This window comes from Danio rerio, chromosome 6, assembly GCF_052040795.2.
Source record: "Danio rerio strain M-AB ecotype USA chromosome 6, GRCz13ab, whole genome shotgun sequence".
Taxonomy (NCBI): domain Eukaryota; kingdom Metazoa; phylum Chordata; class Actinopteri; order Cypriniformes; family Danionidae; genus Danio; species Danio rerio.
The window spans coordinates 14,307,745-14,324,832 of record NC_141026.1 but is presented as its reverse complement, the minus strand read 5'-3'; the positions used below and the strand labels follow the sequence as shown (position 1 = coordinate 14,324,832).

Genomic DNA, 17,088 nt, shown 5'->3' with positions numbered 1-17,088 from the left:
GAAAACTGCAACAACCACACTTTTGCTTTTCATATTTAATGCTGTATATCTGCTTGCTTCAATGTTTTTATTTTAAATTCATAAGAATAAAAAGATGCTGTTGTGAGCATATTAGGGCCTTTTATTTATATAAAGAGTCCAGCTTGTATTTTTAAGGCTTGGTTGTGTTTATGGGGTGCAAAGCAATGTGTGCTCATGCTTCATTTGTAGAAAATCACATTATTTTTTCCTACACCTTTTTCACTGATTATATACTGCACTCAGCTAGCATAAAAACGACCGCCATATTTCCTAGTTCCTCTGAAGGCTCGCCCTCAAGAGGCTTTGATTGGTCAGCTAAAATAATGTGCTGTCATTTACAGTTCATCTCCATGTCACCGGGTAAAGCGGCATGCCTCTACTACCACGCGATGTGCCTCTGCTATGTAAATACTGTCAATCGGTGTAACTGTTAGCCGTATTAGTTTGAGCCTGAATCAGACAGAAAACGAAAAGGACACTAAATCATATGCCTGCTCTTTAAAATAAAATCTGACAAGTCTCTTTCATATATATCCGGAATAAGCATTTGTAAGTAATTTGAAATGGTCACATATCTTTTGCGAGTTTGTTATTTGAGATGTAAAATGCAGAAAAAAGTGCCGAATACAGTAACACTGCAGCACTGGTGACGATTGTAGGTGTTCACAGCAGTTCGATGGATAAAAATTAATTAGAAGCTAAATTGTTAGCCGTGCCAAACAGCATTTTTGTTGTTTACATCCTTGTTTACGTCGTTGCTACAACATAGAGTTAACACTAAACACTTTAGATCAATTTTAACAACAAAAAAACACATGTTGTGCCTCACAATCCACAGCTTCATCTATTATGGTTGGAGCTGCTCCATCTTTGAGGAGTTTTTAGCCGATTCCAGCACTGAACTGAGAGAGATTCTGGAAGCTGTCCTCTGTCAAATACTAGAGCTTTATCTTTTTTTTTATTCTCTGGAACATAATTAAAATTAAATTACAAGCACTTCTCTCTTTGTGTCGTGTCATTTGGAAGCCCAAATACAGAAACAGAAGAAGCTCTGTGGAAATAGCAGTGTTTGGGCACCTATAAAGCTTTCTCTGATATAACATTACAGCGCATCTGCCCACGCCCCTTTGCTGCTCAGGGTGTATGCAGTAACCTGAAGGGTTTATAATCTTATTAACCTGGATGCATTTTTTGCAGTCCCCAAACTTTGTTTGCTGTAGGCTTTGCTAAGCTAACTCTGTAAAAGCCAATGTCTACATTTGCATTGAACTTTGAGCGTATTACATTCAGAGATGTTGTTTATGTTCACACAGCTACATTACACATCAACTAAAGTTTAAAATATGATATCGTAGTGGACCACCCTTTTAAATTTACAATGGGGTTCCATCAAAAGAGATTAATCAAATTCATGCCATACAATTGTTTGAAAATCCAGGGTCACATGTAGCCTTATACATTTGGTGAACCCAGCTATTGCTATTTTGCCCCAGTGAAGTTCATGTTTGCTCAAATATAAACATTACTTTATCTTTTTTACACAGAAATTTAGGAGACGAGTTCAGGAGTCAACTCAGGTCCTCAGAGAGCTGGAGATATCTCTTAGGACTAATCACATCGGGTGAGCCAACATACTCATCACACAGAACTGTGAAAGGTTTCTTTTGAATTACTCAAATCAGGAAAACTATTAAATGCTTTGTTTTACATTTAGGTGGGTGAGAGAGTTTCTCAATGAGGAGAACAAAGGGCTCGATGTGCTGGTGGAGTACCTGTCGTTTGCCCAGTATGCTGTCACGTGAGTAGCTCCTTTTCTTGTCAGTCTTAATTTTTGTCATACCTGCTCTCTCTTTGTTTTCGCTTGCCATCTCTGAACACATTGAAATCTGTAGGGGTTGTCACAACAGTTGACTTATGTTGCTAAAATATTGTCAACCCTGCTTGCTTGTGTTGTTTCTGACTAATAAAGAGGAGTGATGAGTTATGTTTGCCTCATTTAGCTCTGACGGAGGGTTTGGTGGGTGGGAATGTGAAAGGTGTATTTTAAGTGCATTGCGCAGACAAGATGGAAAACAGTGATGTATGAAACTCTTGTAATGTGATTATTTAGTTTGATTGCATTCGTTGTGTCTGAAATAGTACTTAAAACATATTAAAGGGTCACGAAACACCAAAACACATTTTTTGAGCTGTTGACAGTCGTATATGTGTCCCACACTGCTAAAAACTTTTAGGACACCTATATTTCACTAAAAAGTGTAAATTGGTTGTTTTTGCATTATTTCAAGCAAATTCGTAATTCCGGTTTGAAACTAATTTTTGAAGCTGCGTCACGGCCATGACATAATAGCATTGTATTCCAGCGTGCAGACTGGACGTCTGTGCCAGAGTGAGTCTTATTACGTCTTACAGTGTGATGCATTAATGCATGAGTAAGGCTTGGTTCAAACCAATCAGCGCGCTCTATTGTGCAACTTTATTAATATTCATTACTGTCACCGTGTTTACACGACAGAGACGCCATGTTGTGTTGGCAAAACAAGCGTGAAGTGTTGCTTTTATAGTTTGCTGCAGTTAAGTTTTGTTTTCATTTTCTCTCTGTGAGAGCTCACCTGGAGTCACGCGTGGATTAACAGTGTGCGCGACGCTCGACAACAATAACTTACGTGTCTAAGGTGGATTATTGTTTACCTGAGACCTGTTCTCATCTGCAAACGCAGAGATCCGGATTCGCTTGTAGTCTTCTCTTAATAAAGACGCGGCTCTAGTTGCTGGTGATTGTCCTGTCTCTACAGATTTGGTAAGTGAGCGACCAGTGCTCTTTGTTTAATCAGTTTGTTCGTATCGAACTAAGTTAACTATTGCACCGAGTGTAAACATGTTAGCACCACAACCAAACTTTAACCTCGTGTAGGGTTTATACCGCATTTTGTGACCGGAATAAACACACGCGGCTTTCTGACGCTACCTGCCGTGTGCATCTAAGTTTCCGGGAAATGCAGAGTTTTTTTTTCTCTCATTCGCCGTGCGGTCTCAAACATTGCATGAAAAATACACGCTTAGAGCAGTTCCTCTAATCAAATATCTTGTTTGTCGCGAAAGGCATGAATGAATTCCCTGAATTAAAGAGCCAAACTGCTGTTAAAGTCCAACATTTAATAATTTGGCAAATAATTCGACTGTCCATGTAGGTTAAACACCATCACTTTCTCCTGTGTGTTTATTTTGACTCTGAAACTCACGCGTGCCCAAATAGACACTCCCACACCCTCCCACTTTAGTTCCTCCGACACTCCCCCTAAACAGAGCTGGACACGCCCACTTTTTTGACTTTATCCAAAGTAGAGGTGTGAAAACACCCTGCTGAAACGAGGGGGTTTCATGGCCCTTTAAAACATATACATTTTTACAGATTCTGAAAATCTTTGCTTAAAGGGCACCTATGATAAAAATCTACTTTTGGAAGCTGTTTGAACAGAACTGTGTTGTCGGTATAGTGTGTCCATAGTCATATTGTGTTGATATAAAGACAATAAGTCTCTTTTTTTTCAATTTCCTGATGTTGAAATAGGATCCAAATCCCTCACATTTTGAGGCTCACCACAACGAGATGTAGGAGTGTGGTTTCCCCGCCCACCGAATTTATTGACAGACGTGTATTAACATGTCTGCGTAGAAACCCGTATAATCATATCAACAAGACAGGACATGCACAAAGCAACAGGGATTAAAAGATCTGTTCAGCTCTCTGTGATCATCAATCATCATCAAATGTGGTCAAGAATGAGTTTTACAAGTTTAAAGGGTCACGAAACCCCCCTGTCTCAGCAGGGTGTTTTTACACCCCTAGTTGGGAAAAAGTCAGGAAAGTGAGTGTGTCCAGCTAGGTTTAGGTGGGAGTGTCGGGGGAGGGAAAGAGGGAAGATTTTGCATCAAAATGGGATTTTCCATTGGGGCATGTGCTGATTTTCAGAGAGGCAAAACAAACACATAGATGCCAGGGAGAAAGACAGAGACTGTGTTTACATGGACATCAGTAATCAAATTATTTGCCAAATTCTTAATTTGTCGAATTTAACTGACGTTTGGCACTTTCACTTTCATTCAGTAACATTTCACGCTTGCCCCTCCGTGAAAAATTAGATATTGGATGCGAGGATGAACTGCTGGAAGGGTGTAGTTTTAATGGAATGTTTAATACTGCACAGCAAATGGGAGAAAAAAACCTCAGCATTTCTCGGTAACTTAGATGCACTTGGTATGTAACATATCGTCAGAAAGACGTGTGTGTGTGTGTGTGTATAGACCAGGGATGGGCAAACTCGGTCCTGGAGGGCCGGTGTCCTGCACAGTTTAGCTCCAACACTAATCAAACACACCTGAACAAGCTGATCAGTGTCTTCAAGATCACTAGAAATCTACAAGCAGGTGTGTTTGATTAGAGTTGGAACAAAACTCTGCAGGGACACCGGCCCTTGAGGATCAAGTTTGCCCATCCCTGGTATAGACTATCCTGTCACAAAATGCAGCAAAAATCCTACACGAAGGTAATAGTTTGATTAAGGTGTTTACATGTTTACATTCAGAGAGCAGCATTTACAGCGGATCTTTCAGCCTATAATATTGGACTGTAATATTGCAGTGATATTAACATACTGTAATCTTAGTAACTAAATCATTTTGACTAAGGTATGTAAAACTGAAAGAGTACTGCTGACGATACGAACTTTTTGCCATCTGAATGCACAAACAAAGGGCACTGATCACACACACTTACCAAATCCTGCAAAAACCGAATCTTTTTTAAAAGGAGACGAGTGACAAATCTGGATTTCACCATTTACAGATGCCAAAAGCTCTCGGGTAAAAATGTGTCTTACAAACGCATTTCTGTCACACGTTGCATGCACTGTAATCCACATGTGAGTTCAGCTGCACTCTCATAGCGGGGGAATGAAAACAAAATCTTCGCTACAGCACTTTAATAAACGCAACACTGGCGACCCATGTCTCCAAATTCTCGTTCTTCCACTTGTTTTGGCAACACACCCCGGCGTCTCTCTGCCATCTAAACACTGGAACAGGTAAATACAGTCTTCGAAGCAATCATGCGTATTAATGAAGTTGCACTGCATACACAATAGAGCTTGCTGATTGAACCAAGTCTTTCTCATGAATTAATGCAGCACATTTATTGACGTCATGATGCATTCGCAGGTACAGACATCCAGTATCTAATCGCCGTGATGCAGCTTAAAAAATTTGTTTCAAACTGGAAGAACGAATTTGCTCAAAACAACACAAAAACAACCAATTTTCACTTTTTAGTGAAATATATGTGTCCTAATAGCGTTTTTAGCAGCGTAGGACACAAATATGACTGTCGATATCTGTTTTGGTGTTTCGTGACCATTTAAAACGTTTTAAAACAGTGGATGTTTGTAATAAGTACAGTAAAATCACTATGTAATTCTTCATCACAGCCTCATAGTGTCAGTACAATTATAAAAAAAAAGTAGCTTCAGTCCCGGTTTGTGGACTTCATGTGTGTGTTTGTGTACGCACTTGAACTTTATAACGACTTTGTGTGTGATTCATCGTTGCAGAAAGGCTTGAATTAACTCCACAACAAAGATATCAAATAGCAGTTGGGAAAGTTCCTACTGTAGTAAGGGAAATCTGCTTCATTTTTATCTGTCATTGCGCTGTTTATGTACATAAAGGACGCACGTGGGAATGGTGGGCGGGGAGAACTAGCTCATTTGCATTAAAGGGTCAGGCAACAAAAACAGCTACAATGTGATAACTTAAAAAGGTATAATAAATAATCTGATGGGTATTTTGAACTGAAGTTTTACACACACATTCTGGAGACATAAAAGTCTTATCTTAAATCTTGAAAAAGGGGTAAAATAGGTGCCCTGTAATAATAACTAGTAAACTGTTGAATCTGAGCAAGGGCTGGAACTGTGCATGATAGAGTTTAGTGAAACTAAGGTGTTAGCAAAAGAAATCTAAGTAATGTTAGAGGTTCTAATAAAGAAAGAATCAATAGTTCTCCCGCTACAGAATAAATAGCAGAATTAGAAGCAGACTATAGGGAATTTACTAATATACCTAGCTAAATGGATAAGTCTTAAATTTAGAGTTTAAGTTGTGGACATGGTTATAAATGCTATTGCAAAGCTTAGGTAGAAACACTCATTACTACATCGATCTTTTCCCAAACATGCATCATACTTTGATAGTTTAACCGCGAGTCACATCGTTGGTTGTTGCGTCAACACACCCCAGAACAGTGGTTTTATAGTATCAAAAGACATCCTTGTAGCATTAGCAGTCAAATGAATTCAGAGGACAAGTGTAATTTGTTACATTGACAGGTAACAAATAACTCTATTAACTGTGATGGAGCCTAAAATGTGATTGAAGCACACTTTCTCATCATGATTGAGTTGGGAGGATTCAGTGTTTCACATACTAAAAATAATTTTCACATAAACAGACAGAATATAATGATGCTGTTGTGAATTTCTTATAAACTTTTAAACACTTTTATTTTGCCCCAGGTTTGATGGAGATGTAGCAGAGAGCGCCACAGGTGAGATTTCTGTAGAGACTCCCTGGAGCAGGTCTATAGAAGATCTGCATGGCGACAGTAATCTACCATCACCAGTCAGCGGCAGCAGCATACCACGATCCACACGGCACTCCTTAAGGTATACACACACACAAAAGCAAGGAGATTTTTGTTTACAGGGAAAACTGGAAAAGATTTTTACAAGACAGCCCATAATATTATATTTTGTTCTTAGGTCCAATACTTTGCCCAGTCGCAGAACTCTAAAGAATTCCCGCTTGGTGTGTAAGAAAGATGACGTTCACGTCTGCATCATGTGTCTTAGAGCTATTATGAACTACCAGGTAAACAGAATATGATTTTTTTTTATATTGTGTTTTTTTATTTCAAACTTATTTTAATCTTCTTTTGTATTTTCTTGTCTGTCACACTCTGAAGTATGGCTTCAACATGGTCATGTCCCATCCGCATGCTGTCAATGAAATTGCTCTAAGCCTTAACAACAAAAATCCCAGGTAATCACAAACACACACACACAGACACACACCAGTATATGTGGTCCGGATAAGGGAACCTTTAATCTCCATATTTGTCAGTCTGATGGTCATTATTTATTTATGGGTTTTATGAACATTTAACCACTTAACCCTAGAACTACAGAGGCAGTCATTTTTAATTTTTGCAATTTATAACTTTCTTGAAATAAAACACACATAAGTGTGGCACGGTGGCTCAGTTAACAATGTCGTCTTACAGAAAGAAGGTTGTTGGTTTGAGTCCTGGCTGAACCAGTAGGAGTTTCTGTGTCAAGTTTGCATGTTGCGAAGACATGCGCTATTCTCGAATTGGGGAAACAAGAGTGGTCATAGTGTGAGAGTGTTTGTAAATGTGAGAGCGTATGGGTGTTTCCCAGTACTGTGGTGTAGCTGGAATGGCATCCGCTGACACTGTGTAAAACATATGCCGGAATAGTTGGCAGTTTATTCCACTGTGGTGACCCCTGATAAATAAGGGATTAAGTCAAAGGAAAATGAATGAATGAAAATACATATATCTTTAAGTTCATGACTTTTACTACATAACTGTATATTTCCTTCTGACATTTTTATTTTATTAAAATTACAAAACGCAAAAGACTTCTGATTATTTCTACCTAGAACTACTATAGTGGTCAAAATGGCCACGTTCATTTCACTATCTGCTACTTTTCTGCATGACTTTAAATAAGCATGCCTCTGTTGCCTAGCAACTTCCTACTATATATGCTGTTTCTTAATACCAAGTATGCAAAGTTCGGACTTGTGTCCTTGGAAGTTCAGACTTGCTAAGTTTACACTTGGAAGAATGAACTACCGAGGACACAAAGACACAAGTCGGGTACTTCTTCAAATGGAACAGCTGTGTACTTTATAATGTCATTTACCTCACCATGGATTCATCTGTTTCACTGTACAATAACAATAAAATAATTTAATTATATAAAGCACAGCTCTATAATTAATAATTGATTTAGGAAAATATAAAAGTAAATAATCATAAATGTGAAGTGAAATGGGTTATTATACACAGACTCGTGTCTTTGATTATCAGATTTAATAAACTATACTTGACATTATACAAGTATAAAGAACAAGATGTGAGTAATAGGAAATAAAGATAACGACAAGCAATTTGGTAGACAAAGACAAACAGCGTACAACACAGTAACATATTTAAAGACAATTATACAAGGCAGCAAAATAACACTGCCAATATATTACACCTGAGTACAAATAATAGATTTAAAAGACCAAAAACTGTTCGGTAGATATGCACAAGATGTATTAAACATCATGTTTTAACTACAATGAAGAGATGAGATCCAACAGTACATCCGAAATTGACTGGCCAAAGTAAAGCTAGGGCAGGCTAGGAGTCAGAGTCAGCATAAGCTGAGGCACATCGCCAAAGACGCGCTATCTTTGTGAATAAACTGAGTTCGAGTTTAAAACAACTACATTATCGCCTGAAAAACTGTTCAAACTTTATTTTGTGACACAGTAAAGGAGTATTTTTAAAACCGTTCAGTTTTCCTCCTCCACCATTAGCTTTCGCTGGTTACGCGGCAATGCATTCTGGGATACCTGAGCTTCGTAAGTTCGCACAAGTCCCCTCTCGATACATCCTTGGCCAAAGGGGCAGAGCAAGTAAACATCCGGGAATTTTATCTGTACTTGGCAAAATGTGAACTTTGATCTGGAACTGTAATTCGGCGACAGTTGATGACTGGGCAGGCTGTTTGACTGGGCAGGCTGTTTGGGATCAGGGCTGGACAGGACAAAACACGACTGGATAATGAAGTGTGACAAACTGGCACAGAACAGTAGACGAGAAGACTATAAAGAGAAACATTAACAAACAAACAGGTGAACTGAATAAACTAAAATTGGTTAACAAGGAGGATGGGACTAAACAATAGCCAGAAGAGCACATGACACAAAGAACCAACACAAGACTTGCTTTCGCAAAACGGGACTAGAACACTCATTAACTGCGTGTTCACATGAAACAACACTAAAGCTCGCGCCGCATGTACACATGAACCACATGCTAAACACAACACCAACAGAAGACTGAACGCAAGGTACAAGTGCACGATAAATCAAAACTCACTGTGCACTCACAAATACAAGGTGCATGTTCCATCCCAGCGCCAATCGAAACTGAAACCAAATAGACTGAGATGCTGAGAATGAAACAGCATGCTGCAGACAGAACAAACACTAGGATGAGAGCGCGCATCCCGAGCATGCCGAGCCCCTACATGTCCTTGTCAAGCAGGAGCGCACGCTCAACCTGAGAATACTCGAGCTGAGCACAGCTTACTAGACAAGACAGGACTACAGTGTCTGGACTCTACCACCAAAACAAGAATTAACAAGTATGAAGTGGCAGAATCCTAACAAATACTTTCAAAACACATTTAAAACTTATTTTTGATACCTCTATTGAACATGTGAAAATAAATATGACGTCTTATATGAGAATGGTCAGAATGACCGATATGGTAATTGTAGTAGTTATAGAACTAATATATATATATATATATATATATATATATATATATATATATATATATATATATATATATATATATATATATATATAACAGCTGCTCAATTAATCGAAAAAAGAATATTCAATTCGACCCCCTTGACAATCTTAATCCAGCATTTCTACGATTCTGCCAATCATATTTTTAAGTTCAGGAGGCGGCTGCACGAGTCTTTTCATTATTTCACACACGTAGCTCAGCGATATGGACACCTCCAAATGATGTTGAAAATAAATAAATCAAATACTGTTTTTACAAGGTATAATTCACCCAAAATGTTCATTTTTGTCTTCATATAATGATGTATTCGCTAAATGATAGACGCGCGTGCATCTACTTTATTAAACAGAACCTGCATATGCTGTGAGTAACTGGTAATAAAATTGTAAATAATATTCAGTTTGTGGCACAGAGTAATCGTTTGAGAGCCGTGCGCGAAGTATGAACAGCACTTAGCAGTTAGAAATGAAACCGAAAGCGTGCACATCATTTAAATAATCATATCTCATTTCAGAGTTATGACTGCGACAAGCATTTGATATGTTTTTTCTTTCATAGCGAACACACAGTTGTGCATGAAAATAAATGTTTACAGTGTCAGTATAACTACTCTAGCCTATATAATGTTGATTTTACCAGTGAATTAAATGGTCTAATAATGTTCTCAATGACAGATTGCAAGCATAGGCCTATATCTCAAACATAACTCAACATCAGAATTATTATAAGTAGAATATAATTATTTATAGAAACCAGTAGACCCACACATAATATTAATGCTGTTGTTTTGCCATATGTTTGAGAAAAAACTATAATCTCATATTAAGCTTTATTTTACATCTAAAGAATCGTGAGAGAATCGTGATCTTTATATTAATCCAAAAAAACGCGGTTCTCATTTTAGCCAGAATCATGCAGCTCTAATATATATATATATATATATATATATATATATATATATATATATATATATATATATATATATATATATATATATATGCATGTGTGTGCATGCATGTGTGTAATATTATACTTTTAAAAATGTTTAAATCAATTTTAAACAAAAAATAAGTAGCCATTTATTCACAATATGAGGAATAATTATACCTGAAGCCATCTGTTTTCTGATTTAAAGAAAATACCTTGCACTTAAAGGTTGCACGTATTAGAATTTTACAGTCAAGACTACATCTGTGAAAATGACCTACTGTCCTATTTCAAAGGATTAATTATGACTTTAAGCTCACTACACTTGAAATCTTAAGTTTATGCATTTTCATGGTACGTAAGTTAAATTAACTCATTTTTTTAAGTGATAGGACCAAAATGCTAAATTTTAAGTTATGTTCAGTCATTCATTCATTCATTCATTTTCTTGTCGGCTGAGTCCCTTTATTAATCCAGGGTCGCCACAGCGTAATGAACCGCCAACTTATCCAGCAAGTTTTTTCGCAGCGGATGCCCTTCCAGCCGCAACCCATCTCTGGGAAACATCCATACACACATTTACACACACACACTCATACACTACGGACAATTTAGCCTACCCAATTCACCTGTACCGCATGTCTTTGGCTCGAACCAGCAACCTTCTTGCTGTGAGGCAACAGCACTACCTACTGCGCCTCTGCTTCGCCCTATGTTCAATTAACTTTACTTGATTGTTTAAGTAAAGACAACATTAGGGTTTACAGTGTATATAGTAGGAAAGTGTTCTACTTTGAATGCAGTTCAGCTAGCATTTGCTGGCTAGTCATTGCCAGAACGGTCTTGTGTAGCCATTGGAAAGCACTTTAACTTTACGTTAATGAAAAAGTTATGATGCACTTACTGCGTCAAATGCAGCTGTTCTAATCATGGACAAACTGCATAAGGCTGAGCACATCTTCCAGCTTTAATTTGGCAAATTGCTAATAATATACAGACAAATTTATACGTCTGAACATATATAAAACCACACTAAGAGTTCAAAACAGTTTTCTTTTCTGAAGAGTGGCCGATTTTCACATACAAGGTTTCAGTCCACATAATTTATCCTAATCATTGTAAATGTGAAAAATGAAACCACGGGTTTCAAACAATTCTTCGATTTCTGTGTTTAAAGCTCTCGAATGGTTGATGAGAACTCCTCTTATCTGTCAAGGCTTTCATCCAAACCCTAAAGCCATTACGTTTGATCAAACCGCTTTTTTTGGAAGGGCTGTTCTTTGGAAACTTTAGCTATAAATAGATGAATTGTCTGTCGGTTGTGCTGATTAAGGTCAACAGGAGAGAAGGGTTTGTAACTGAGACGCTCCCCAAGACTGTGATACAAAAGCTTTCAAAGCCGTTAAACAGAACTTTTATGAATAGCTCCTTGTTCAGGGGGATAACTCTTCGGTAATTTGTCAACCATAATAACGGTAGGACCATTTGACCTGGCCTTTGGAGATTACATGATGGGTTATATCATGGTTCTTTAATTTTTGATTGGAATGTTTTATCAATCACTAAGTGTTTTGTGCAGGTTTGGTTTCTTGATATAAGTGTTCTTTTGTGCAGGACCAAAGCTTTGGTTCTGGAGCTGCTGGCCGCTGTGTGTTTGGTCAGAGGAGGACACGAGATCATCCTTGCTGCTTTTGACCATTTCAAAGAGGTAAGAATAGATATTCTGTCTTCTACATTCACTTTATTTAACTCTGATGTGAATGCAAACTGTATTTTATGCATAGATATTTAATAAAATTATGTTTTATGGGTAGTGAAACAGATTTTTGACCTCAAAATGTAGTATATATATATATATATATATATATATATATATATATATATATATATATATATATATATATATATATATATATATATATATATATATATATATATAATATTACAATTATGACCAAAATAATCGTGATTATGATTTTTCCCAAAATCCAGCAGCCCTAATATATATATATATATTAGGGCTGCTGGATTTTGGGAAAAATCATAATCACGATTATTTTGGTCATAATTGTAATCACGATTATTCCAAACGATTATTAGTTTTAATAATAATATATTTAGATTATTAGTCAAAATTATTAGCACTCCTGAGAATTTTTTTAAATAAATATTTCCCAAATGGTGTTTATCAGAGCAAGGAATTTTAACAGTATTTCCTCTAATATTTTTCTTCTGGAGAAAGGCTTATTTGTTTTGTTTTGGCTAGAATAAAAGCAGATTTAAATATTTTGAAACCTCTTTTAAGGTCAATATTATTAGCCCCTTTAGGCAATATATATTTTTGATTGTCTGCAGAAGAAACTGCTGTTATATAATGACTTGCCTAATAACCCTAATTAAGCATTTGACTCACACTTTGAATTTGAATGTTTGTATTTAAAAAAATATCTACTAAAATATTATGAGCTGTCATCATTGCAAAGATAAAATTAATCGGTTATTAGAAATGAATGATTAAAACTGTTGTGTTCAGAAATCTTCTTTCCATTAAACAGAAATTGGGGGAAAAAGGTTGCTAATATTCAGGAGAGCTAATAATTCTGACTTCAACTGCATATATTATTTTCCTCCCTGCAAAGGAAAGAGAAATAAATACAATAGAATAAAAATATTAAACAAACTGTGTTTTTAGCATCTTCACCGTAAGAAAAACACTAGCTACAAAAGTGTTCAGTCAAGAGCAAAGAGGGATTTTCTCGTTGTTTTATTAATCATGATAAAACAGCTGTTCTCTGTCACTTTAATGGTTTCGCTTTCACGTGTCTTTTGATTCTCAACTTGTTTGTTTATTACAAACTGAGGGTTAATATGAATAATCACTAAACACGTTTTGACACCTATTTGAACATTAAAGCGCTCACGTTTATGACTTTAGATGTGTGTGCTCTCTGCTCGTCACAATGTGCGAATGAGACCAAGTGCAGACTGCATGCTTCTGACTGTCTGCGCGCCGCACACACACGCACATAAGCATGCGGTCTTTCGCGCTTTTTAGAGCAACAAGTGAGGACAACTGGACAGGGGGCGGTAAATAATGGAACAATTGTTCATCTCGATTAATGGTTTTTCATAATCGTTAAAAGACATAATCGAAATCGGATTTTCGATTAATTGCACAGCCCTAATATACATATATATATATATATATATATATATATATATATATATATATATATATATATATATATATATATATATATATACACTGACTTTAATAACTGTAATCAAATGATGCAAATTTAAAATGTAATTCGTTACATTACTGCGCTCCTCAAAAATGTAATTATAATACAGCAACGCATTACTGTGGAACACGTTACAGCCTACTATGCCTGTAATATATTAAAAGATCAGTGGAAATTTGATTTTCTTTTCCAATTTGACTGTCTTTTGTGTTCCTCAGGTCTGCTCAGAAACCCAGCGGTTTGAGAAACTGATGGAACACTTCAAAAACGAAGACAACAACATTGATTTCATGGTGGGTCTATTTTCCCTTCCCGTCTCTTCTGAAGTGCCTATTTTAAAATGAAAAGCTCTCTCCGCTAGTAATGTCAGATCTCATCATCATCCTCTGTTGGTGACTCAGGTGGCGTGCATGCAGTTCATCAATATTGTGGTGCACTCAGTAGAGGACATGAATTTCAGAGTTCACCTCCAGTATGACTTCACCAAACTCTCTCTGGACGACTATTTGGAGGTATTAACTTTTTCAAAGTATCTTGCATTCACGCTCCCTCAGAAACTCACTTCCCTGGGGTTTGTGTTTTGTCCGCAGAGGCTGAAGCATACGGAGAGCGATAAACTCAAAGTGCAGATCCAGGCTTATTTGGATAACCTGTTTGACGTGGGGACGCTTCTAGAGGACGCAGAGACCAAAAACGCTGCCCTGGAACGTGTGGAGGAACTGGAGGAAAATCTATCACATGTTAGCAAAAGATTTTTTTTTTAATCCACATATTTAGAGTCACAAGTCCATTGTATCCTAATCCAAGAATCTCTTTCTTATGCTGGCAGATGAGCGATAAACTCTTAGAAACGGAGAACGAGGCCATGTCTAAAATTGTGGAGCTTGAGAAACAGTTGATGCAGAAGAACAAAGAGTTGGACACCGTCCGGGTCAGTATTACACCCTCTAAACTACAGTCCTGATTCTCATATCGCAAATGTCAACATGATGTTACACTTTACAGTTACTGAATTTCAGACATATGGATTCAAGGCCTGGAAAGTATTCCAAAGTACTTTGTAAACACACATAGGTCCTTGAAAGTGCTTGAATTCAATTTAAAATGAAATCTGTTTATGGGGTTATTTTAGCAATTGTACTGTACTGCTGTCAAAAACAGAACTAAAAAAGGAACATTCTTAATTTAAAAAATCTTCCATTTTACTCTTGTAAAAGAAAAATGAAAAATAATGCACATTTCTCCATAATTCAGAAACCAATTAATTAATTAAAAAATGTTCCATTAAATCTTGAAAAATAAAATGGAAAAATAATGCACAATTTATCCATAATTCAGAAACCATGTTTGGATATTTCTAGTATTGAGTACTAATTTTACTAAAGTTCTTTTGAACTTTTTCTTATAACGACACATTTAAAACAGCATGACTACGCTGATATTTTAATGTAAATATTAAGTGTAAGTGAAATGTTAAGTTCAATAAGGACTTTAATGGCTCTACTACTCCTGGGGGAACTGAAATAGTGCTTGATTTGAATTTATTGGTGCTCTTAAAAGCCTTTGAAAGTCCTTGAATCTACTGCTCATGAAAGAATAGGAACCTTGTTTACATATTTAGAGAATTAGCAATACATGAAACTGTTAGGAGTGTAGCAATGTGCAACAGTTTGAATGTCATGGTTCCTGTAATATTACACCAACAATTGATACAAAATGGGCAAAAATAGCTAGCCTTAATATTTTAAACCTAGTCTAATCTACATTCAAGGGATCCTAAATATAAAAAAGATTATAAGTCAACACTGAGCACACTTTTCAGTTCTGTAAAGGCAAGGCACACAGCACTGCCTTTTTGTTGACTTTAGGAAAGAGCAGTGCGCTGGGCTTTTTTATGTTGCTAGGTAACCACCATATCAACAGTCTGGTTCTGGAGAGCTTGACGGCAAAGTCCCTTTACAGCAAGTCATTTTACTCGGCCACCATCTTTGAAACGCTTCTGTCTGAATATGGAAATATCACATTCTCCAAAAATGTTTGCCAAACTTACGATTACATTACATATTTGGAATCATCAATAAAATTAAACAACAACGGTCTCATAAGTTTAGTTTCTAAATGTTTCAATTAAACAAAATCATCATTTTTTCTAGTTGTCCAAGCTAATGCGCATGTGCACTCGAAAGGAAAGTGTTCACAAGACCACCCTCATTTATGACCTTTCTACACATTATCATCCTCTAGATAATGATCGTCGGATCACGCTGGTCTTCTGAAGTAATGCAGAACTTGGTCTTGATGGCGAATTTATTCCAGAAATGACAGAAATGTTTGAGGGCGTTTGAGTAATTGCTGTCATGTGATGTGCATTTGACAGGACAGACTGTACCTACATTTAACAGCAGAGATTTCCAGCTTTATTTGGATATATTTCTTTTGTCAGTAAAGCAAGTATTCACTTTGATTCCAGTGCGTTTGTTGACCACCAAACTGTTGTAAAAGCACATTTCTGGTCCGAGCTTATCTCCCCAGAGAAACATCAGTCTATAGCAATCAATGATTGGCTCCTGTGCTAGTACACGGGGCTTCATTCACCATTTTGACCATTACACTTTTCACCATTAAACAAATGTACGAGTGACATGTCTTGTATATTCTATAGTCTTTGTTGAAGGCCAATTTTTTTCCCACAGAGTTGTTGTTGTTTTTTTTACTGCAGGTGCACAGAGCACTCCAACAAAAACGGGAAATGCAGCAGGCACACAAAACACTCACTGCCAGCAAAAACAAACAACACGTTCAGAGTGATCAGGGCCATACTGTGTTTTTTTTTGCTGTTGTTGTTTTTTGTCTTGTATTTAAGACATAACCAGGGCTTAATTTGTGCCAGAACACGCCAGATCCGGCACCTCTGAAATCTGATCCGGCACCTCATTTTATCGACCCCCCTCCTCAACCGCCCTTCTCTCCCTTCCACTGTTCACTTTCACTTTCTTCCGCGACTCCCCAACCCTCTCCATCCTCGGATAACATGCAGGATCTGTTCCGGGACCTCACAATTCACAAATTAAGCACTGGACATAACCAACTGTATTTGAAAGAATTCTTTTGTGTCTGTTTTTTAGTATTATGTCTATTATAACAGGATTCTTTGTTTTAGTAATTTTGGTCATTTTCAGCTAATTACATTTTAGCAACATTTCTGTATTCAGAAAGTTTTT

The 17,088-nt window shown here is 36.9% G+C and overlaps 2 protein-coding genes across 9 annotated transcripts in view; both read left to right on the top strand.

Moving 5' to 3' along the window:
• Positions 1-17,088, top strand: part of fmnl2b (formin-like 2b) — a 59,558-nt gene that overhangs the window by 20,091 nt on the left and 22,379 nt on the right. For all 8 annotated transcript variants that reach the window (XR_015493233.1, XM_087256740.1, XM_087256741.1 and 5 more), the window contains 10 exons: positions 1,566-1,642; positions 1,736-1,819; positions 6,591-6,740; positions 6,837-6,945; positions 7,040-7,116; positions 12,237-12,330; positions 14,086-14,160; positions 14,269-14,379; positions 14,458-14,607; positions 14,697-14,798. Coding sequence is in view for 7 of the 8 variants with exons in the window: in XM_087256740.1 (XP_087112866.1) it covers positions 1,566-1,642; positions 1,736-1,819; positions 6,591-6,740; positions 6,837-6,945; positions 7,040-7,116; positions 12,237-12,330; positions 14,086-14,160; positions 14,269-14,379; positions 14,458-14,607; positions 14,697-14,798 (1,029 nt within the window). In the remaining variant the exon portion in view is untranslated. The remainder of the gene's footprint in view (positions 1-1,565; positions 1,643-1,735; positions 1,820-6,590; positions 6,741-6,836; positions 6,946-7,039; positions 7,117-12,236; positions 12,331-14,085; positions 14,161-14,268; positions 14,380-14,457; positions 14,608-14,696; positions 14,799-17,088) is intronic.
• mylkb (myosin light chain kinase b) overlaps positions 1-17,088 on the top strand; it is a 103,862-nt gene that overhangs the window by 72,096 nt on the left and 14,678 nt on the right. The gene's annotated exons all lie outside the window — the stretch shown is intronic.